Source organism: Numida meleagris, chromosome 13 (genome assembly GCF_002078875.1).
Source record: "Numida meleagris isolate 19003 breed g44 Domestic line chromosome 13, NumMel1.0, whole genome shotgun sequence".
Lineage (NCBI taxonomy): Eukaryota > Metazoa > Chordata > Aves > Galliformes > Numididae > Numida > Numida meleagris.
The window spans coordinates 9,740,321-9,764,229 of NC_034421.1; the positions used below are offsets into that span (position 1 = coordinate 9,740,321).

Genomic DNA, 23,909 nt, shown 5'->3' on the forward strand with positions numbered 1-23,909 from the left:
AGCTTATTGGCCTGAACTGGATTTTTATTGTGTTTAGAATGCTTATAAATCATGTCCAATTCACAGCTTTGCACACCGATCTTTGCTGGACAGATACAGGCTGGTCAGAGGCTGTGCTGGCAGCTTCTGCAGTGTGTTGCAGGCACAACCAGGAGGCGAACATCTCCATTTCTGTTAGCTGGAACACAGTTCAGATTGTGCCCAGCATGTCCTTCTCTTAATTGTGTCTGTCAATTAAAGTGATGGTGCACCTAAAATAAAAATAATAAAAAAACTTGTCTTTTGGGTAGCAAGTTGACATCTTCACTTGGATGCAAGCCCAATTTTTTTTCACATTGTTTTCAATTTATTTTGCAGAAAAAAAAATATCAATTTTTCATCAAAGGAGAAGCTTTCCAGTTTTTCTTCTCTCTGTGGTTCATACTTTTTCACATAAAAAGAGAAAACTATGAGAGAAGTTACCTATTTGAGAGAAAAATTATATCTCTGAATTTTTGATAAAAAGCACAAGTTCTTCATCATTCTTGTGGGCAGATAATAACAGCTTGCAACCGGAACTCAAAGAAATGTTCAGTAGACATAAATTTTTAAACTTTTAATCTAGTGGTTGAATATTTTCTGACTGGTTCTGATTGACAACACCATATAGTATTTGTAACTGAGAGTCTTCACACTGTTCTTTGACTTTTAAAATTACAACACATGTACCAATTCTTTTAGCTAATTTTGGACAAATTACCAAACATGGTTGAGTTGGAGGAAAAAAGGGAAAGGTCAGTAGGTAGCATAACTTGTCTGTAATAAGTTCTTGCAGCCCTCTTGGATGGTTATTATGAAACATGAAGAGAAACTGCTGCACCACAGGTACAAGTTTATGCAAATGAATTTTAAAACAATTTAAATCCTTAACATGCTACTGTCTTTCCAAGACCATGATGTTTTCTTGCTTTTCTTATGGCCTGCTCATCAAATCTGTCTATTCCATGCCTTCCAAAAGCTTTGAAAGCAGAATTAGGAAATGTAATACAACTGAAATAACCATTTTTCAGATGGATGATCCTTGCTCCAGTCACATTTTAAAGGTATCATTGGAACTACAGCCTGTAGTTGTACTGACTTTAATGAAGAGGGAGTGAGGTTCTCCTCCTTCAAAATGTCCTCATAAGGTCTGAAAGCTTCAGGGATCATTTAGAATACTCAGCATTCACCAGTTACTGAATCTGAAACTTGTCAATTGGAAAAATATCTTCCCAATTCTGCGTCACCTCCTATTACAATAAAAATTACAATCTGAGATAGGTATTTGCCTTTTTCTTTTTTTTAACAGAGTGTACTGAGTAGTGAATCCAATTCGCATCCCCACGTGTTGTTTCATTAAGATGAAGCGTTTAAGAAAATGACTGTATATTTTCATGAGATCTATAGGATAGTTATGAAAGAGACTTTTGTCGGTCTGTGAATGAGAAAATTATTGTGCCAGGTGGTCATTCCTTTAAGGATGTGATAAATCCAGATTGTGAATGTGTGAAGTAGGATAAGAAATTAATATTTTAGATAACTCACTATCAATGGTACTTATAACTAATGGTCAGGAATATAAAGTAGCTCAGAGAACTGATTTAACTAGCTTCTGGATGGCTCTGCTTTCTCACAAAGGTACTCTCTGGCCCATTTTTTTTTTCTTCAGTCATACATGGAGGATCATGTTTTATTACCTGCATACTTTGTGCTATAAAGTACTTTCAGAAATTAAAATTCTTTAGTTGAGATAATCACAACAGTTGACAATATTAGATGTTTTGATTGAAACAAATGTGATTTCTTCTCTCTTATTCTCCCCTCCTTGTTCTCTACTCTCTTTCTTCCTTCTTCCCTGTTTGGTACCAGATTTTTAAAGTTCACTAGTGATAGACCTACTGAATTTGTGGAGTTAAACTGACATAGTTATGTTCTGGAGATCAGATGTTGTGTATATCAAAATTAAAATAAACTCAGAAACTGAAGACATGTAAGGAAGGTGAATTATTTAGTAACTTAAACATGATGGTGGATTAATACAACCTCTAGCTCATGAAGTATCTAATCTTCAAGATACAAAGTGAAAATGGCATCTATGCTTGCCTTACTTCTTTTACTCCTTTTAAAGCATTTATTTGCTAGTATTGGAGATTATTAGGACTTAAGTCTGAGCCAGTGAGGATCTACTGCCCGTGTATAGGTAGGTATTTCTAACCACATATATCTTTGGGTAAGCTTACAAGTCAAACTGGATCCATAACTACCTGGGAAAACAAGATATTTGCAATGCTCCAGAATGTCTATTTAGCTCTACCAATTTTCTGAGTAGTACTAAAATATTGTACAAATATAAATACATTTTCCACAAAACCATCTGAAGAAGCTAATAGTGTGCATAATGTTTTTCTTTCTGATATATATATATTTTTTAAAAAAAACCAACAATGCTAAATAGTTTTGCCTGCTGGTTGACTGAATTCAGTCAACTTGTGAAATAATAGCTTCATTTAATTTGGAATCTGATGGCTGGGGTAGTTTAATTTCGATTTACATTATGATGCTTTCTTTTGGACTTCATTCTAATACCACTTTCAGTACTCATTCTAATATTTGTTTAGTATTACACTACGAGTGCAATGATTTTGAAGTGATGTTACAACTGTAGTCACCCAAGCTAGGAATTAGAAAGCTTATTTGCATCTGGCCAAGTGCTATTTGTACCAAAAGACTGTGGAGATAGGAAGACATTTGAATTTTCAGTTTGATCCAAGTGTATTTTTCTGAGTATCTGTTCACTCAGAGATCAATCCTGAAATCTAATAGCTTAAAAGAAATGCATTCATGACTCCTGAATCTTTCCTGCTTTTACTGCTAGCACTACTGCTGAAGTGAGCAGTCTGTAGACTCTGGACCACAAAGTGCCACCAGGCTGGTAGTGTGGTGATAAGGGCTGCCTGTGACATCTCCATTTGTGGCAGGATTTTCTGGCATCAGTTTTTCTCATGGCTGATCCCTATTTCCCCATCACTTACCATTCTTTCAGGAAATAGAGTTGTTGTCACATCCTTGTATTTTTTCCATGTGTTGAGAAGTCAAAATAAATAATGGTCTGGGTAGGACTTAATGCACTGTTCTAGAGGACTCCACGGGATGAGGTTGGTTCTCTCAGGTTTGGATGAAGAAGAAAATAATAAAATTGGAATTTAGATGGTTATTAAGATCTGAGAAAGCACTCACTGAAATGTCTGTGGAAACTAATACCCCAATAGTTTCACGTTATTTATAAACAGAAACAGAAAACATCATGTCCTGTAAAGCTGGGTCACATCATCAGGATCTTCATGGCTGTAAATAAATGTTGATCACTAACAGCTTATCCAGAACAACTTGCGTCTAGGAAAAATATGGTTTATAGTCATTTATTTCTAGTTCCATTACTTAATATCTGAATGCTCTTCTGATTTGTTTTTTTTTTTTTTATTTTAAAAAGATTACCCTCTGTGTCTGTATTACTTTTTTTTCTTAGATAATGCAATTATCTACCTAATGTCTTTAATATTTCAAAGAACCTGAAAATAAATGAACAGGTTAAAGAAACTATATGCCACCTAACTCCTCTTCCTTTGAGAGGAAGCTATTCTAAGTTTTAATACTCGTTTGATTTGAGGATGAGATCAGGTGCTTGGTGAAATGTGCTGAATTCATCCTTCATTATGCTGTTATAACTGGGACAAAACCTTTAATCTAAAAATATATTCCCCTACTTGACTTTTCAAATTTTGTGTTTTTATAAACCGATGCTTTGCAAGCACTTCATTGCTTGGCTGCAGAGACCTGAAATGGGACACAATATTCCACTGCTTGAAGTAATCATAAAGGCATGCATCATTTTCCATTATTTTGTTACTAAGGGAAATGCTATAGAGATGAGGAAGGCAGGTGGGTGGAAGACAGGGAACGTGTACTCCTGAGAGTGTGGGGAGAAAATGCCTGCTCAGGTAACTACGGGCATGTTGCACTGGCAAGTTCACAGCCTGAGATTCCGTGGCAGGTGAGGTAGAGCCCCCATGATCTCTCAGGTTGTGCAGCATGGTGCTAATGTCTTCAAGAGCCTGCTCTTTTGAGTTTTGTGCCTGTGTTTTCTGTGTGAAGATTGAAGTGAGGACAGTGAGATACATTCCCCGCTAATGAGTTCATCATTTAAGTGGATAAAACTTTGCTAACCTGCTTTGTGGTGGGAAGTGGCTGTTAAATTAGCTCCTATTGAATCAGTAATGTCAGGATGTCAAGGAATCCATCCAGCGTATGTGAATTTAAGATCTGCGCAGAGCTACTGAATATGTGCTGTAGGATAAAGTCTCTGTGGGTGATGAAGTGCCATCAGATAGCCTGAAATGCTTTTTTCTTTGTCAAAACTGGGTAGAGGAAATCATCAGTCCTTCATGCTAAAGGTTAAATATCTCCTTCTGTAGCTCCAGTAATGTCAAAATGTCATGTTAGAGCACTTTTATTGAAGCCTCCTCTTTAGAGCAGCATTCCTTTCCCTGATTGCTGTGCCACTACATGGTGACCTTTTGGCATTAGACTCCCGGACACAGTTTTAGAGATGCACAAATGAGGTTGTGTCTCTCACTGTGCTCTCTTGACATACTTCCTTTTATCCCTTCAGTGGATTTAAAAATAAAAAAATAGAAAGAGTGTAAATATATCATATATTGCAACCAGTGTTTTTGCACTTGCAAAGTGCACTGGCTGCCTTCCCAACGGTGGTATTTATGATCTCTAAAATATATGCTCATGTTTGGTCCTGCCTTAAGCAGCTATGAGTTTTTTTTTCCTAATATCAAATGATAAATGCTATTTTGATACTTACAAATGAATCTATTTTGCAGATGATGTGATTTTTTCTTAAAAGCAAAAAGCTGGAAAGTGGTGTTCTTTTGCAGAATGCTTTGAAAATGAGCTCTATATCTAAAATCATTTTTACGAGACAGAGCTTAAATAAGTGTTCTTGGTGATGAGGAGAATGAGAAGGAAGAGTACAGGTGATGTTGAAAGTATTGTTTTGAGGATTCACTGACTTGTAGTCTGATTCTTGTAACAAGAAGGTAATTCTAAATACTGTCCTTAGGAAGAATAGGACTGGAGCCTTAGTAAGTAGGTATCACACTCCCTTCGTAATAAACTTTTCAGAATAAACTAAAAGGTGCATATTTAGGTTAAAAGACACTTCATCAAAAATAATGTTGAAAAATCATTGAGAAACAGCTGTCTACAGCAAAATACAGTGCACTCTAATTGCTGTGATTCATGTATTCTGTGTGTTCTGTTCTTATGTAAGTCAAATCTGTGTTAGTAACTATACACAGATTTTCTGTGGCCATGAAAAGAACGTATTTGGAGTGTTAAAAAACATAAGGAAATGAAAGTGAGAAAAATTGATTCTGAAGTTAATGTCCTGAATCTGACAGGTGAACTCTTCTGTTTTAGCAGGAAATTATTTTTGCTGTAGATATTGTATGTCTGGATTTACTATTTTCTGCATTATTTGAAAACCGGAAAGTGACTTCAGTCTTGCTCCAGTTCCACTGATTCTCAATGGAAACACAGTATTATTCATTCCATAGACTTCTGTGAATGACAATAAAGAAGAATAAAGAAAAAAGCAGGACTGTATAAAAGCATCCGTCTTATTTTCTGAATGCTGCAACACAGGTCATAGTAGGACACAAAGTAATTGAAAGAGGTTGATTTCTGGTGCGCTTGATTACTGCTCTCTGTCTGCAGAACTACTGAACAGATTGTCATTTTAGATTATTCCATTTTCTTTCCATCACAAAAACAAAATCCCTGAAGGATCGTGTAGTTGGCTAAGGAAGCAAAATAACATTTTCCAAATGAATGATACTTTTATTCTTGAGAAAGAAGCCGTAACTAATAAAGAGGCATTTTCCTAATCCTGCTTTTCAATTTCCATCACATGAATTTGGTGAAAAGTGTGTGCAAATGGAAAATGACTCACAGTGGAAAGCTGTTTTCAGTTTTTCAGAAATTATTCTTCTGTACCTTTTCATCTAACTTGAATTTCTTTGCCCAGGCATTTTTTGAATGTGTACAGTGGTACTTTAGAGAATGGGTTTTTGCAGTAGCTATTCTGATTTTTCAACTCTCATACTTCTTGGTGACTCATAAATGTTTAGGTACAAGACTGTCCGCATTTCTTCTTCACGGATCTCACCCTTCAAATTATTGCATTCAGTAATATTCTGGGTTATTTTAGAACTATTCCAATTCATAATTTTCTAACACGTGCAGTTCTCTTATGCTGTATGAGCTAAAATTCTCCCCACCTCCCAGTCTTCTCTGTATTTGGTAGGTAATGAAGGACACTTGCCTTTGTAGACTTTCTTATTCCAATATGTTTATTTTCTCTCTTATTCAGGATTATTGCAGTAGTTCAGAGGAAGTCTACAAACCTGCCAATTGCTCTGATGACTGGTCATAAGACTGTAGTCCTGTTCCTCTGCGTTCATCAGAGAAGCCTGGCATGCTTGGCTAGTCCATGGCAGCTATAAATCTTTGTTCTTGGTGCATTCTGGTTTCTATTGTTCTCTTCCATCTTTCTTCTAATTCTTAGCAGTTTATTTAAACCTACACATTGTGACAAAGCTTTTCGCCCCCTGAAGCGGCTGCACTGAAATTACACGTTAATTAATTCATCTTTACCTGACTGAGGTTTGTGTGAGTCTCTGAGTCTTTCAGGCTTTTTGTCTTATCCTGGAGCTTATGCTCACTGCCACCCTGCAAACAACTGGGAAAGAGTCACATTTTTGGACTTGCCTAGATTTTGCTGCATCTGTTTTCATAACCTCTTCTTGAGGAACATTTAAAGTTGTTTGAAAATTCTTCCAAAGTCAGTGTGTCAGGAAATCTACCTTCTCATGATGGAAGAGGCTGTTTGCCCTCACACAGAGTTTCATTTGTGGCTTACTCCCTGCCCATGCTCCAGGGGCACATTGCGTTCTGAAGCTGTGCTTTGCAAGGAAAAGTGCTTCTGTAATCAGTATGTGGTGAAGAGATAATTAAGCCTTGAGAGGTTATAAGATTTATGTTGGAAATTGAGAAAATATATTCTGAATATGAACTTGTATTTGTTGAAAGCAAGACTTTTTCAGAGCAATCAATTTTTTGATTTACAGCTCAGGAATTGGGCAGCAGTGCAGAAGCCTTCAGCCCTCAGCCTCTGTCAGAAAAGTGCCTCATGTTTTTAAATCGGTTTACATAATGGTATTTTTTGTGACCTTCTAGACATAGCAGGGAGAAAGTCCCCCAAGGTAGAGCTGTCTGTGCGTTCAGAGCCTCATTCCTCACTGTGCACCCACTGCAACTGATGCCATGCTGCACGGGGAAGCTGGGAAGGGTCTGCAGCCAGTGAGTGACATCAAGTTGTGCCAGGGGAGATTTAGGCTGGACATTAGGAAATTCTACTTTTCTGAAAGAGTGGTCAGGTGCTGGAATGGGCTGCCCAGGGAGGTGGTTGAGTCACTGTCCCTGGAGGTGTTCAAGAAACGTTTAGATGTGGTGTTGAGAGACATGGTTTAGTGGGGTTATTGGTGGTAGGTGGATGGTTGGACTGGATGGTCTTGTAGGTCTTTTCCAACCTAGCTAATTCTATGATTTTATGATTCTATGATTGTACTATGCCTTTCTGTCCCAACATGTTGCTAGACTGCTGGATAAGAAGGCAAGCTGCCTATAAAGAGAGTGATTTCTAAGGTAGCACAAGGCTTTGCCTTGAAGTCCTTAGCAAAGATATCTTTTTCCTCTATATTTTTAACTGTGTCTGGAAGAAGAGCTGACAATATTTTCTCAGTGTTTACTTGCATGGATTTCATAGGCTTACATTGCAAAAACAAAAAAACAAAACAAAACAAAAAAAACAATAAATCCAAAAATAAACAGGTGCCAAACTTCAGAGCGTGTTGTAATTATGGCAGGAGGGCTGCTGCGGGTGCCCACCAGGAGGAGTGCGGCCTGCTGGTACTCGGCCTGATCCCCAGGCATCGCTGGGCGGGAGATGTCGTTCTTCTCCACAAATAACTGCAGGGCTCTGAAAGCATGAAATCAAAGTATGGTCATTGTCTGCTGCAGATTAGGAATGTTAAGAATGTTAAGAAGTATCTTGAGGATGTGGCAGACATATTTTCTTCATTCTTTCCCTTGTGTGCCTACCCAAAGGGCTGGCCTTGTTTTTAGGCCTCAGGCATGGCAGTGCCCCAGCACCTGCTTTCCAGCCAGCCCACTTCTGTTGCCCTTGGCTGTAGGCTGCCATGTCTCATTTCTAGGCTGAGGTTGTGACATACCACCTTCCAGATACTTAACAATTGTTTTCTCCATATTGTTACCCATTTTAAAGAAGGAGCAGTCAGATTTTTAACATTAATGGACTTGAACTGAGGATTAAGTCAACTGAGTTTTAGAGGAGAATGGAAAAACAAAGGAAATGATGGCCCAGCTATTTCTTCTAGTGGTGGCATGAGCCACCTGTTGTTTCTCCACATTAACTACTTCATTAAATTTGATTTGATGACTTGGATGGTGACTGTTGGGTGGATATCCTTGAAGGGGAGCAATAAAGTGCAAAAAGAAGTGAGAGAAACTTTGGTCTTCACTTATTCACAGCACCCAGCCACCTCACTCTTCTCAGGTATAACAGGAGACAGATACATTTTTTTTTTTTTCTCCAGTATCAAAGTTTTGCTATCTGATCTGGAAAAGTTAGGCTTCTGTATCACTCTGTTGATTAAGTATTTAAGAACAAACATTGAATTATGTGGTGTATAGAAGTATTTTTTCTCTGTTAGTAGCCAAAATCTGGTATGCCTCAAACTTGTTCTGATCTGGGAATATAAATGAAAAGCTTTATCAGTGAAAAACAGCTTAAGGTAAGCAACAAGTATGACTTCAAAACTTCAGCGGCCATGGAATTCACAACTGGTACAGACTATGTATGGATATAACATAACTGAAGTTGATGCCCTTGTATGTGTTTGTGACACAGTGAATTTATTTTTACAATTCCCTTTCCATGAAGACAGGTCCCAACTGCTTATAAACACCATTCTGCCAGCCTCTGTCACTTGCATCCCTTCAGAAAATTTCAGCAGTGCGCCATAGCAATGTATTGCAGCTCTTGAGAGGCAGAGCACAGTGAGCAGTGCCTGGGAGCTGCAGTGCCAGGAGGGCAGATGGGTGATGAGCCTTCATCCTACAGCTGTGCCACCAGCTGTGTGCTGTGTCCTCCCCACTCCCCTGACTCCTATGGGATGTTTAAAAGGAGAAGAAGGAAGTTATAACTTAGTGCATAATTTAGGTGGATTTTGAGCAGATATGCTATTTTTTTCTTGTTGCCTTGTCTGCATATATGTGGACTTTTATTGGCTTCATCTGCGAAATAGCCATGCCCGGTTTTGCCTAACTATTGCTTTGTATTGCTTCTTAAAAATTATCCCTGAAAGATACCTTCTCTTTTCCTTTCCTTATCGATTTTCTCTTTCCCTCAGTTTTGTTGTGTTAGCCATATACCTTAAAGAATAGGATCGTTCTATTCTTAGATTGTAGGTAGATACACTGAAAGACTTGATTTTTTTCCACATGTTCCTTTATTCCTGCTGTGTTTCAGGTACACAAGTAATATATTTGGAAATTCAAATGATAAATAAATATTTCCTGTAATTTTAAAGTATAATTTAATAGCTGTACCAGATATGTTTCAATTCCTTCCTCTGTTTTAGCAAGGACTTGATTTCCACCTCATTGTTTATTTTTGGAAAGAAAGGTAAAGATAAGAACGTGTAGGGAAAACTGGTTAAGCCACATTTTCAGTCTTATTCATTATATAACAAATACATTAAATAGTTCTTGTAAATTTTATTCTAAATTCTCTGTCATCATTTCTGTTGCATTTGGAGATCATTTTACATCTCAGTATCTTTATGATCAGTGTTGAGATGCAAAGATACAAAGATAATAGGGCAAGACATTCTGTAGCTTGCTTTCTCCTGCTCTCAGTATTTTCTAACAGCATCCCTTAAAATAGAAATGCAAAACTATGTGTCCTACTTTCCCCTCACTAAAATAGATGTCTTTTGTTAATTTTAGATACAGCAGAGCAGGATATGTAATTAATGATATCAAAGAACCCATATGATATTCAACAGGGTCCTAACATCAAGGACAAAAGAAGTCTGACAACAGCTGTCCCTAATGATTTGGTTTGTAAAATGTTTTCTTTTATTTCAGGAAGTTGGATGCTTTCATCTATGATGCAGCGGTGCTGAATTACAAGGCTGGAAGAGATGAAGGCTGCAAACTTGTCACAATAGGCAGTGGATACATCTTTGCCACTACAGGCTATGGAATAGCACTTCAGAAAGGATCACCTTGGAAGAGACAAATTGATCTAGCCCTTCTTCAATTTGTTGGAGATGGTAGGGACCAGTCTTTATTCTTTCCTTTTTTCTGTACATGCGAGGTTAATTCAGTTTTAATAGCTCTGAAACTTTCACTGATCTTCTCTTATAGTCTTTACAGAAAAAAAAAAAAAAACATTGTAAACAAATGAGTAAAATACTTCTCAGTCCTTTGACAGGAATTCTCTTCTACTCTGTTTTAACTCACCTCACTGCCTAGGACACTTGCATCTGTTTTCAGAAAGAGTTTCTGTATGCATCACAAAATAATGTTGGCTTCAATCTTAAAAGGCATTTCTAAACTTATTTATTTTCTTTTATTTTTTTGCCTATGAGCAATCCCTGAGGATTTTGTACTTTGTAGACAAGTTATGTTTCAGCGTGGCCAAGTTAGTTCATCTATGCCTGTCTTGTAGGTGGAGAAACTTATGTGATTATTCTCATTGACAAGGTCTTTGAGGTCTTCCTTATGGCAGAAGAGAGAAAGACTGGCTAAAACTGTGACTGACTGTAACTTGTCTAAAATCCTTAAAGGCTATAACTGACTAAAATCCTCTCTCAGATCAGTGTAGTGCATGTTACATTATGATTTTGAGTCTTTTACATAGATACATATGTTAACGTTACATTTCTTTGACAGTGAAATAGAGGGTTTCATAGGAAAAGAAATGCACGCTTAAGGTTACTAATAGCATGTCACAGAGTAATTTTTTTATTATAGGACAGTTTAAATTGTCAAGTGCAGGACCTTAGCATTGTGGCCTTCTGTTCAATTAAAGAAACAAACAACAACAAATCCTTAGTCATTTTCAAACTGGGGATAGTGAGTGTGTTAGTATTCCAGCATATGGATTTTGTTTCTATTGTAATACTAAATCTCTGGAAGAGACGTAGTCATCATTACTGATGGATTTTGTCTGGTTTATAAGGAGAAATACTAGTGTCACCATTATTGATCTGTTGGATTTAGAGAGGCTTATGGAATAAACATTGCTTACTTCTTCGAAGTAATGAATATATCACCCACACTGACTAGGTTTCAAGTAAAGAAATATACTTTTATGCAGTAGGAATTCACTGGCTAAAGTCTTATTTCTGAATATTTTGTGAATATAGTATTTTTCTATTTTTGTAATGGTAATAAGAAGTATTAGATGCTGTAATTCTGACCCTTTGCAATAGGGAGACTGAATCAGAGAATTGAAATTATTTGTCTCAAATTAAGGAGAAAAAGCTGGCACAGCCTGGAAGAGGATCTGACGTATTTCTCAGTCATGGGCAAACCCCTCTAGATGTTGCCAGAGCATCACTGTGACTGTTGTTCTTTTCACCTTGCATTTTCTTCCTGCTGACTCTTTTGTTATTTTTGATACTACCTCATCCAACAAAATAAATGAAATGCCAGGGAAAGAAAATAAATTAAATAGAAGGGAAATTATTTGAAGCTGTTCCACTAAAAAAAAATCCTAAAAATATTTATTATTATTTATACGTATGAATTTCTCTCCTAGTATCAGGGAGAAAACAAAATGGGTGGGAGGGAAGAGGGAAAAATCTTATCGTGTATTTATGCTTTGACCTGTGAACTCACATAGCAACGCTTATTTCCCTAAACCATTTTTAGTAGCTGAAAATAAAGCAATGAGTTGTCTATGAAACTTGATATTAAAGGTTCTATATAAATAATTTGCAGAGTAGCATTTGATACATACTTCAGCTTGTCGTGAATGAAAGCTTGTCATGAAAGTATTGCTCCCATGTTCATCAATGTTTAGATTACTTCAAAAGACAAGCAGAGGCTTTGTATGCACAAGCCACAGAGATTATGAAGGGGGCATTTTTTCAGTGGTATTTTTCAATACCTTTAGAAAGTATTCTGAACAGCCCATGAATGCTACAGTGATCACTTTCTCTTTTAACAAATCTCTAAACTTGTTCAGAAAATTGTTTGGGCACTATGTAAGAGGATAGCGGTTGGTCATACATGATGGGAAGGAATAGGTATGTTTCCTTTAGTCCTGTAATTGTTTTCTGTCTCATCTCATTTTACTGCGTCATAGATCTGGATGATAATTTGCAGAATAAATATATATATATATAAATACAAAGAATAATGTTGAGGGTGAAAGTTCTTCTACTGCTTTGTAAAGTACATTGTACATGAACTGGAACAAAACACCAGGAAATTAAATGTAAAGAATTATTGCCTACAACTATCATGACCTGATATTTGTAAGCAAGGTCTAAATTGTTTGATGAACAATCTTTTTGCTATGAACTTATATAACTCTGTTTTGATGAATCAGAAGGGATGAATCCAGAGTTCAGGCCAACAACATTTTGCTGTATCACTAAAAATCTCTTTGAAGTTTTCCAGACTAAAAGCAAATATGTCTGGGTGGAAAGTTTCATCTTAGCATGAAACTCCTGGGAAATCCACACTGAAGTCTGAATGAGGTTGGTTAAGTAAATAAGCATGCAAAATGAAAATAGAAATACTTCTTTCATATGTGTTGTCTCCGCTGATTTTATTATGCCTATAAAACAACAAAGTGACAGCAGTATTGAATCATTATTTGGTGTATGGAATAGAATATTCATCTCTATGGAACAGTTTCAGTGAATGACTGTAAATCTGATGAGTTTCATAAATGTAAGAAAAAATCCTAATTCGTTGAAAAGACACAATTTATTGATATGATTGCTATATTAATGAGTGAAAGAGAGAACCTTTTGGATGATACTTGCTAGACATTTGGATAAGACCAAGTAATTTGTTTAAGATTTGTTTGAAAGATTACACTGATATAAAGAATGATTTAGTTTCTTTTTTACATTTGCACTGTTTTGAGATCTTGAAATGTGTTTTTAGAACTTTCCATTTCCTATGTATGTCGTTCCACTGTGGTTTCTTCATGGGATGTTTTTTTATTTTTTTTTATTTTTTTTTGCTTCTTCCATATTGGATATTATCTTATCCAATTCACATACACATGATTCTATGATTCAAATGACATTTCTTTTGCACGGTTGATAGGAACCTTTTCGTTCTCCCTCAATGATGTAAAACATCAAACTCAAGTACTGCTGACTTCTTCAGTAACCTTTTCATCCCACACATCTTTTCATCCCACAATACAGTGTTTTTTCTGCATTGAAGTTAATAGCTCTGAACTGTCATTTGTATTTTGTTGGCACTGAAGAAAATCAAGGTAAATACAAAGGAATATAAGTTTGTGTTAGAAATAGCTTTAACCTTAGACTAAGTGAATTATATGTATCTACATGAGTTGAGTTCTGATCCTGAGGACGGTTCTACTGGGTGGACCAATTATACAATTGCCAAATTACAATTACACTGGTAAAGCCCCTTTGAAGTCTCAGGGAGAGGAATCAGTCTACAGAATGCCACATTATTCTAAGAGAAGAGAGAGGGAGAAGGAGCACGGGAAGGAGTTGCTCATAAATTTGAAGAATAGAGAATACCTGCATAGTTGTCTTCTTGCAAACACAATTGTCCCCAAATTGTTTGATCACTTGGTCTGTGCAAGTTCATATACATTGCCCACTTCATGGGAAGTTAAGATAAATATGCATTTGTTATTAATAACATTAATTACTTTGGATCACTGAACCCTTTTAATATACTGAGTTAGGGGTTTCATTTTCTTGTATAAAGGATACAGGTGAAGCAAATTACTCAGTGAATTTCTAGTTTTGTAATTCTAACTGTAAATCACATCTCATTATCTGCACGCTGTGATTTCATTTGAAATAGTAGAGCATCAAGATAATTCTCTAAAGCACAGTGCTGGTTGTGCTTTTTTATTTTTATTTTTTGGCTTGCTATAGTCACAAGAGGAAATTTTCATTTTTTTAACTGAGAAATAAAAATATTTCTCCTGTCACACAGAGGACTATTTCTCAGTCTTCTGCTGAGAAACAGAAGCACCCAAAAATTCAAAAGCAACTAAAATGATACAGCTGCTGAGAAACAGCACCATCATTTTGTTTGGATCTTTCGCCCACAACAGCAGCGATGTGTCAGAACAGAAATGTTGTGTACTGAAGAGTCGCATGAAACGTGCTTTGATTTCTCTTATAAACCTCTGTAAGGAGCAGCTGGGTAGGCTAACATGCCCAGTATCTAGCACGTTACCCTAGAAGCTGTCAACTGCTTTTTTGGTGCGTTACTTTGCAGTTTGATAAGTTCCATACATGCTCAAGCACACAGTCTGAGTAATTCAACAAGTCTATAACTGCTGGACTACTGCATAGCACTCACATTCCTCCAGCCTTCAACATGGCAAACTTTCAGCCAGCTGCTCTAGCTTGGGCTGCACAGTGTGATTTAAAGCAGAGCTGTACTTTGAAAAGCATACTGCAAAGTGCCTTGCAAGATATTGTTTCTGAAATCTTCTATATTGTCATGTATTTAGGTTTTGGAGCAGAATCACTGGTGCTTGGTAGGCAAAGAGAATTTATTTTTATTTCTCTGTCTTTTGCATTTTTGAGTAAATGAGATTATTGCACTGCAAAAGACAAAGTTGCTTTGGGATTAAGAGAGTAAAAGAGCTTCAGAGGATGGATAGGATTGAGTGAAAGATAGCGGGGAGCCTTTAGCTTTGTGGATAAAAGACGCATGCAGAAATGGGTGGAAAAGAGAAATAGAAAAATGCTGCGTAAAGAGGGCAAGTATGGAGAGGAGTGGAAGAATATCTGCCAGCTGGCAAGGTTGAGCACCTAGTGCACGTGAGGGACTTGTAACCTGTTGTGCTACCTGCAGTCCATGAGCTCAGTTCAACCAGAGATCTGGGAAGAGATCCCCAGGAAAAGAGGGGCAGATTGCATAGCTGTATTAAGCCCGTAACCCTTGAAACAGCAACCTTTAGAGCAATTAGAGACACAAAGATTTAAAGAAGAAAACTGGTTCTGGTTTGAATTTCTACAGAGAGTCTGTTATCCCCTTCCTAATACCTTTAAATTCTTGTTAATCTTTATGTGCTTTTTGGATAGCTTAATACACTAAGAATCATTTCCCTGGGTGGATAATTGCTTCCCACTCCTTAGGGGCAATAGGTAACTGTGGAAATAAGATTTGCCCCCTTACATCTGGAAGAGGAAAGTGCTTTGCTTTTTTTTTTTTTCCTCCACATTTTAGCATAAGCCTTCCAAATCTCAATTATAAGGAAGTGTAGCAGGGTGACTCATGCTGGCCGTTAAAAATCAAGAAGGAAATACGTATGTGATTATACGGACATATTTTCAGTGCGTGCTGCTTAGGCAGAATACACCCACAATCCCAGTGATTTTCTGTTTATATATTTAGTGTCCTCCTTAAGCAGTGGGTGGAACAAATGTGACTGGAGAGTGTGAGTGCAGAAGAGGAGGCTGTTTGTGTAGCTGAACAGGAGTGAGAGGGATTGTAATATTGAAAGTCGTGCTTAACGATTCTGTTAATTCATCTGTCACTAATAGGGGCATGCAGAGCACAGTCATTAGCTCACCATAAGTTTATCACTATCAGTCATCTGCGTTCCTCTTACTACATTTGCAAGGGGAAATAACTCAGAAAATTCCCATGGTGAGAGATTGTTTTGGGGGTTCCAGGCTGAATTCAAGAGGTCACGGTGCTTTTATATAATATCTTACATGCAATGCGCTGTATGGTTCACATAACTAGGTCAGATTGAAACTGATGAGCGTATTGAACCAAACGCACATCAACCCATTTGGCTTCTGACTCCTCTGTTCAGGGTAAAGAGCCTCTCACGCTGGGGTCTGCAGATGATGGAGAGCTGCCTTCCTCCTCCGGTGCTGGCGGGAGCTAACACCAGAGGAATTGTATCTGTCTCCAAATCTGAAAACTGTCCGCTTTGTCCAGCACTAATAAGCGGATGATTCTGTGAGCGTAGCCACAGACTTTTGAACATTATGCCCTACATCTGCCCAATGTGAACATACATATTTAACCTCATTATTCAAGATCTACAATTTGTGTATGTTGATTTTCTTTATTCTTCGCATGCTTGCTCCTCAGGCTGAAACTCAGGTTAGCACTTTGTGCAAGTTCCCACCCATCAGACCATCAATAGCAGCCCGTAGCTTTGCATGCTCTGCTATCACATGCACTGTGACCTGTGCTGTGGTGACCTCCTCCTGCACTGCACCTTGTGCAAGCATGGGGGTGTGCTGAAACCAGAGGCCTGCTGTAAATCACCAATGAAACAAAACAAAATTCCATCTTGTTTTTTGGAGTCCAGAAGGGATATGAAATGGATTTCTTCTCTCTTTGTGTAAGAATAATTAAATAGATTAAAATTAAGGTAAGGACTTGATGAAAAATTTCCCCAGAGTAGCTAAGAAAGTAAGTAGCTGAGGCAGCCTGGGAAACATCAGTGATTATCTCCAGCATCCCAGGGAGGATGGGTAGGAGCCTATGTGGTTAAAGTAGAGCAGAAAAACACCTGACTCCCAAGGAAAAAATTAATAATTCAGTGAGCTCTATAGACTTTAATGCATATAAAAAAATACTAAAACACATTGTTTAACATTTTGATCATTTGAAAATAAGAGAATCAGAATAAAATGGTAGATTTTTCACTTATAAATGTTGTAAAATTATGGTAGTTTGCTTATCAGATAGGATAACTGTTTTTGCAGAGAATGTAGAGAAGTGAAATAACCAAACAGTGAATTCTTCACAAGGAGCATTTCTGTTTCCTTTTCCACTTAGTCAGGGCTTTGACTGACACCACTGTTTGTAAATAGCTGCTTATTCTTCCCTCCCATAACTTTGATTTAATGGCTTCTTGACAGGCATTTCTCACATGCAGAGTCAGTTCTGAAGTCATATCTCTATAGTTATTATTTCTTCCATTTCCCTCCATCAAACGCCCTGTCTAAACTTCTGCTAGTGTCTGCTCCCTGCTGGGAGCTGGCTGAATGCAGCACAGCTTCTGAAAGCATGCAGTGCCTGAGACCTGGGTGTGATATTTTGGACTGCCACAAGTCTGTGGTTAGTCTGGCTGTGTTCCCAAGTAATGCTGAAACCCAGCCCAGGTTTGGCTTGCTTCCCAAGACAGAAGATCAAAGAAAGGAAATCATGGACCCACTTCAGTTTTGGGGTGGTTCTACAAATCTTGAAAAGCTGTTCTTTCCCCTGAAAAACAAACAAGTGAAAAGGTTGCTCCCGAACTACTTTTCTGCAAGTGAATGTGGAGAGTGATGGCTTATGTAGGCTTGGGTTTGTGGGTTTCTTTGTTTGTTTGTTTGTTTGCTTTTGATAAATAACATGTAATTACCAGTATGTGTGCTTCTTCCTGGATGCAGGTATAGATGTAGGGGATGAAACGCTCGGAAAAGAAAATAGCATCAGTGAAGTGTTCCCTAAGGCAACCAGCTTTAAGCATGTTGGGCCGTCATTTGGGAAGATGCTGGCTCTTTTGGGAAGGTGGTTTAATGAACAAAGCTGAGAACCAAGAAATGATGCCAGGGCCTTGCAAGAGGTGGGGCAGGAACTGGAGAATCTGGCACCCCTAAAAGCACCCCTGAGAGCTGACACTTCTCTAGGGAAAGGGACGCTGATGAGAGCTGCAGGAGAGGAGCATGTTTTTCAGCTCAGGCGGAATAGCAGAAGGGTCAGATGACATTTCCCAAAGCATGCAAAAAAGGCTAAAGGCTATGATGAGGAAAAGTGTAACTCTACCCTTTGATCTGTATCTTGTCTCTGTCTGGATAATGTTTTTCTTGTCAAATATGCTAGATGTGTTGCGCTGAGATGAAGGCAGAAAGGCACTTCTGGGATGTTCAGAGTCAGCATGGCCAAACAGCTTGTTTCTGAGTAAACAGAGCCAAAGCAAGCACACCACACAGAAACAAACCCAAGAGAAATTTACAGGGACCTTTTTCTTGTTTGCAAAAACTTTGTAAATAGTCTTGAACTAGCACTGAGAGCTAGAATTTTGCAGTTCGTTTGAGAGGTCTGTACTGCATTTGAAACGGATAGTGCAGCCCCTCAACACTGCTGAAATAAAATAATAATGTAATAATTGCTTACACTGGATCTTACACTGTAAATGAGGCAGACCTTATATGATACACAACTATGTAAATTAAAATATTTATATATATCTCACTGTAGGCACGAGACAGTTATTTATGAATTTTGCAGGTGAGCTATACTATGGCCATATTAAACAGAAACTAACACCTTTTTTTTTAAATTACTTTATCAAATACATTGGAACCGTTCATTTTATATTTTGTGCTATAATGCTGTGCTATATAGCATTATTGTGTTGTGCTATTCTATCAAAAGTGCTAACGTGCTATCATCTATGTACTAGTGTCATGATGTACTTTGCTACTAAGATCTGGAACAATTCTATAAATATCTTGGGTATAAAACAAATAACGGACAAGAGGGGCAACAAAAAGATCAGGCTTTTTTTTTTTGTTGTTGCCAGTTTTGTAGAATCAGCTGTGTGAAAGTGTTATTGCAGCTAAAGGAGTAACTGATTTGTGTGTATGCACATGTGTACAAATATGTATGCACACACAGGAAATGATTGATTTACATAAACATATACCAGAATGCCAGCATAATCTGTCCATTCCGAGATAGTATCATTTAATAAATATGACAGTCCAATGATTCACAGTGCTTTATGATCTATAAAATTGTAGTGCATTACTTTTAGCCACTAATTAACAGTCATTTCTGTCATTGTCAGATATAATGAAAGGGCTGTTACAACAGCAGGATCTGCGAGACTCTGGGATGCTTTGTTCTTCATAGCTTACCAGGGCGCTGCCACTTATCTCAAGTCAAACAAGCCTGGTTTGTTTCTGTAGTGATGTTTTTGGAAAGGTTAGTGGATTATCAATAGTCACTTCAGATGTACAAGCCTAAGGGAAGAAACACATGGGAAACTAATGAAAAAGAGATTTAAAGTCCTCCCTGAATTTTGTTACGAACTGTAAAAGGGCACAGCAGTCAAATCAAATTGATGTTTGACAATCCTGGGAGATGTGCTTTTTCTTGTGGGAAATAACGAGGGCTGATTGTCAGATCTTCAGCTACTAACGCCCAAACCAGAAATATCACTCTGTCTTTGGTCTTGATTTTTTTTTTCTGTACCATAGCCTGTGAGTTTTATTCATAGACCCTGGGGAGGGCTTGAAAGATGGACAAGGAGAATAGTCCACTGAGATTTAGCACGTGCAACAGTGACCCCCAAATAGCTGTGTACCGGTTGTGCAATATCCATACTGTGACAGTTAATAATTTATTGCGCCTATTTCCTGGATTAGAAGTCTTTTAAATATTCATTAGAACTGACTTTCTTCTTTAGGGATGCGCTGAGGTGTTTTGAAGATTGAGCACTGCAATTTGGGAGAAGTCACACTGCCTTTTTCAGGTGTAGAGGTTCAATTCATGCTTCAAGCACAAAACTAAACTCAGAATTAACTAGAAACTGAATAATCTCTTGCAAATTTGCCCCAGTCCTTGACTTTTCTGTTCCAGTGTTTCCTTCACATTCTCTGAGAACTCGTTTCTCCATTGCAGTCTTGTTTTCCACTTCCAACTCACACATCCCAATTATCTGTGGGCTGCAGCTTTCCTATTGCCCGGGCACTCTATCCTTTTAAAATTCTCTTGCACAGCAAGTCACTGATCTTTTAGTCTGACTTGAAGGTAGCTGAAAAGTCAGTATAGCTTTTAGCCATTTTTTTCCTGATCTTCACTCCAATGATGTATGGATTACAATACAGAAAATGCATTTCCTAATCCCTCGGTAAGGATTAGGGATCAGTAGCATGTGAATTCTTCCCCCAAATTGAAGCCATATCCTAAACTGTTTTGGCCCTCTCTATTGCCTGCAGTATTTTCTAGATAGAAATTTATGCCTATTATTAAGAAAAATAATAGAATTACTCAGCTGACTGTATTCCGGAGAAAGTAAAAAGACCTAGGCATTTGCAATGCTACGGTAAGTAGAACAGCAAGAATGTTTGAAAAAATCATATGATACAATATTAAAAAAACAATCTTTGCAGTAACAAATGCGATTTCTTGCACATCTCTGTCCATGTTGGCAGCTGCAGCTGCTGCTAAATGATAGTGTCCTTCATCGAAGGCCATATCTCTTCTGGGAAGTACAGATGCTAAGACTAAGAATATGCAACAGAGAGAGGGAGCTGATCTGCTTCCTTAGTTTTAAGTGAACTAAGTGGTTTAATTACAGTAAGATGCTGCATAGCCAGAACCAGAAAACAGAACTGCTCTGCTTCAGATGTGATGGTGCTGTTTATTTTCCTGCTGCTGCTCAGGAGGCAGCAGCAAAAGGCCAAAGGAGACTGCAGTGAGAGAGGTGGTGGGGTGTGGAGCAGAGGGAGGTGTGCGGGGCTCAGCCAGAGGGAAGCTAGAAGGGAGCACGGGACAGGGGGAGGGTTTGCAGTCACTGCATCACCCAGGTCTCTGGTTGAAAGCAGGGAAAACAGCACAGAGAAGGACGGTATTTGAGAGAGACAAGAATAAAGAAACATAAACAGGAAAAGAGACATGCTGCATGTATTTGGACATTAGTGTCAGCACAAAAGCAGGTGGTTTATGAAACGCAGCGGAATTTTTTTAGAACTACCAAATGCACTTGTATTTCCTCACTCCCTGTGTGTACAGGTTGGGTTACGATATCCTTCTTCACATTTCTGGTTTTACATTAGTGTAACCTGTAAATATACTGCTTTGGGTAATTCTGCATCCAGTGTTGGTAATTGCCATTGCTTTGCCATAAACCTGTTTGGTGGAAAACCCACAAAGTTTTGATAAATTGCATCTTCTCTTTCTAAAGTGCTTGTAGATAAAGAAGTGATTGAAATCAAAATCTCTGAATCAGTTTGGGTATTACTGAAATTCAGCCAGCTAAGAGAGGAAATATGACTGATAACTGCTATATAATATATATAATATATATATAATATATAACAGCCACTATATTAGTGGCTATTCAACATAAAAAATATAACAAGGGACAGCAAAACTAGTAAATCACATCCCCAGATACTGAGACTGTAAGGAACAGGAGATACCAGAGATGATAGCAGAGCCTATATCTGTCAGGAGAGGCTCACTCAGAACTTTGTGACTTATAAAAACAGAGAAGTAGGGTTATCCATGGGTCTGCCAGGCAAGAGCAAACTTCTCAGGGCACGTTTAAAGACGCTGTGGGAAAGTGTGACATATATCTGGTGATGTGTAGGGGATGTGTCAAAGGCAGGGAAAGGGGGGACTCAGAGTGGATCACAGAGGAACAAATGTACAAAAATGAAAAGGAGGGAGCACAACAAGGACTGGTTGTATGGAATCGTGCTGGTCAAGCTGCTTATCCATCTGAGCTCTGTATCTGATTACTGCAGGCTGCCCCATCTCTTTACTTAACTCCCGGCTGATATTGGTGTGTGGGGGCAGATGCGATTTGTAAAGGGTCTTCTGGAAGAACGTAAGGTCTGAGCCAGGGCCTGGGCAAAGGGCACAGGACCTGGGCACAGATACAAGCTTCCCTCTTTACGGGCACCCCTCTTTAATGAGGGGCACACTGATAGCAGGCAGAAGGACAATACACTCGTGTCATTGGTCCTGCCCTCAAGAACAACCAGCTTCTGATGTAATGAATGCAATTTGAGGACATCTGCAACTAAGGTGCTGTGACTTGAAATCTGTTATATTTGCAGAGTCTTGAGTAGATAAAACCAAAGTGCTTCACAAATGAGGCATTAAAAGGTGCTGTATTTTTAAACTTGCAAAGACTTTCTAATATTATGACGATTAATTTTTGCATTCTAACAGTTTTGACTCCTTATTCTCTATAGGGGAAATGGAAGAGTTAGAAACCCTGTGGCTGACTGGTATTTGCCACAATGAGAAGAACGAAGTCATGAGCAGCCAGCTGGATATTGACAACATGGCAGGAGTGTTTTACATGCTTGCAGCAGCCATGGCGCTCAGTTTGATAACCTTTGTCTGGGAGCACTTATTTTACTGGAAGCTTAGATTCTGCTTCACTGGAATCTGCTCAGATAGACCAGGATTATTGTTCTCAATCAGCAGGGTTAGTATTCTTTGCATTTCACCCTTCAGGCAATTGACAGTATGAGCGCTGCCTCCCTAATACATCACTTTTCCTTGTATTCCCACGTAGACATTTGAAATACTTGTTTACAGCTCTGATGAAGTGATCAGTGGCCTTATTATGTTCTGGCACTCCATGGGAAGTCTTTTCTCCAATGGATTATTCTACCAGATTAATTATTGTATGTCAGGATAATTGTTAATCAAATGCTGAAATGTAATATTTTTAATGGAAATTTTGATGAAGGAAAGGCAGAGCTGCTTATATACAAGAGGAAGATTCACCCTTCTCCTTCCCCCTCCCCCCCCAAAAGAACAATAAAAACAAAACCAACCCCAACAACCAACAAAATAAGCACTAAATTAGTGACAGATGTTAGTTCTCAGGTTTGTGTACTTCATAAACAAGGAGATTTTAAGTGATAAAAGTACTGCACTAGTTTTTATGTAGGCTTTTCTTGATAGCTAACTTATATAAGAGAAAGAGTTGAACGCAAGTGTCATTTATGTTGGGTTAGACAGTAAGACAGTTTTTAATAATACCAAAATCCAAAGCAGATTTACATATCCAAATAATTTATATGAGCAGTAAGATAAAGGAAGTAGGTGCTTGTTCTTTTGTTTTTTGACAAATTAATATTTTTTGTTTAATTTTTTAAATGTAGCACTTCCATTAGGTAATGGACTTTGGAGGTTTTTGTATATAGCTGAGAAGAATAGAAAATGATTTTTAAAATGCCTAATTTATTTTAAAATGTACTAAAACTACCCTTTTGAGCAAATTTGTCTGTATTGGAACTGCATTAAAAATACTCTGCCCTAGCCTGTTGGAGATTGCCTAATAAAGAATAAATACTTAAATCTTTGTTTTGCATTTGAACTTTATACTTTGGGCTTCAATGTGAAACTCAATTAACTTCTCTGGTGAAAAATACTTGTTTCAAATGCAAATTTAACAGGATCCAAAATAGTGGCTCTTATGAGTTTGATTGATAAACAGGTAAGAGTTACAGGATGGACTTGGGCCTCTTGCCCCAGATGAACTCAATTTCCGGTTTAGAAAGAACTGAAGAGTACCGTAACTTCCAATAGCATGACTGCAGGCTTCTTTTACAGTAGTAATTTAATCATTGGTTTAGAAAAATAGAATTTCCATTAATGAAGGTTAGTTACATTTTGTGATGGGATTAGGGAACCTTCTGAGGTCCCTTATAATCTTGTTTTCTGGAATAAGCATGGGAGGCCAACACAGACCACTGGTTCGTAAAATACTGTCAATCCTTCTT

At 37.9% G+C, this 23,909-nt stretch overlaps 1 protein-coding gene across 1 annotated transcript in view; it reads left to right on the top strand.

Annotated features, from left to right (window-relative positions):
* GRIN2A (glutamate ionotropic receptor NMDA type subunit 2A) overlaps nt 1–23,909 on the top strand; it is an 80,378-nt gene that overhangs the window by 44,046 nt on the left and 12,423 nt on the right. The window contains exons 9-10 of the mRNA XM_021411782.1: nt 10,321–10,508; nt 22,365–22,603. Of these exons, the coding sequence (XP_021267457.1) occupies nt 10,321–10,508; nt 22,365–22,603 (427 nt within the window). The remainder of the gene's footprint in view (nt 1–10,320; nt 10,509–22,364; nt 22,604–23,909) is intronic.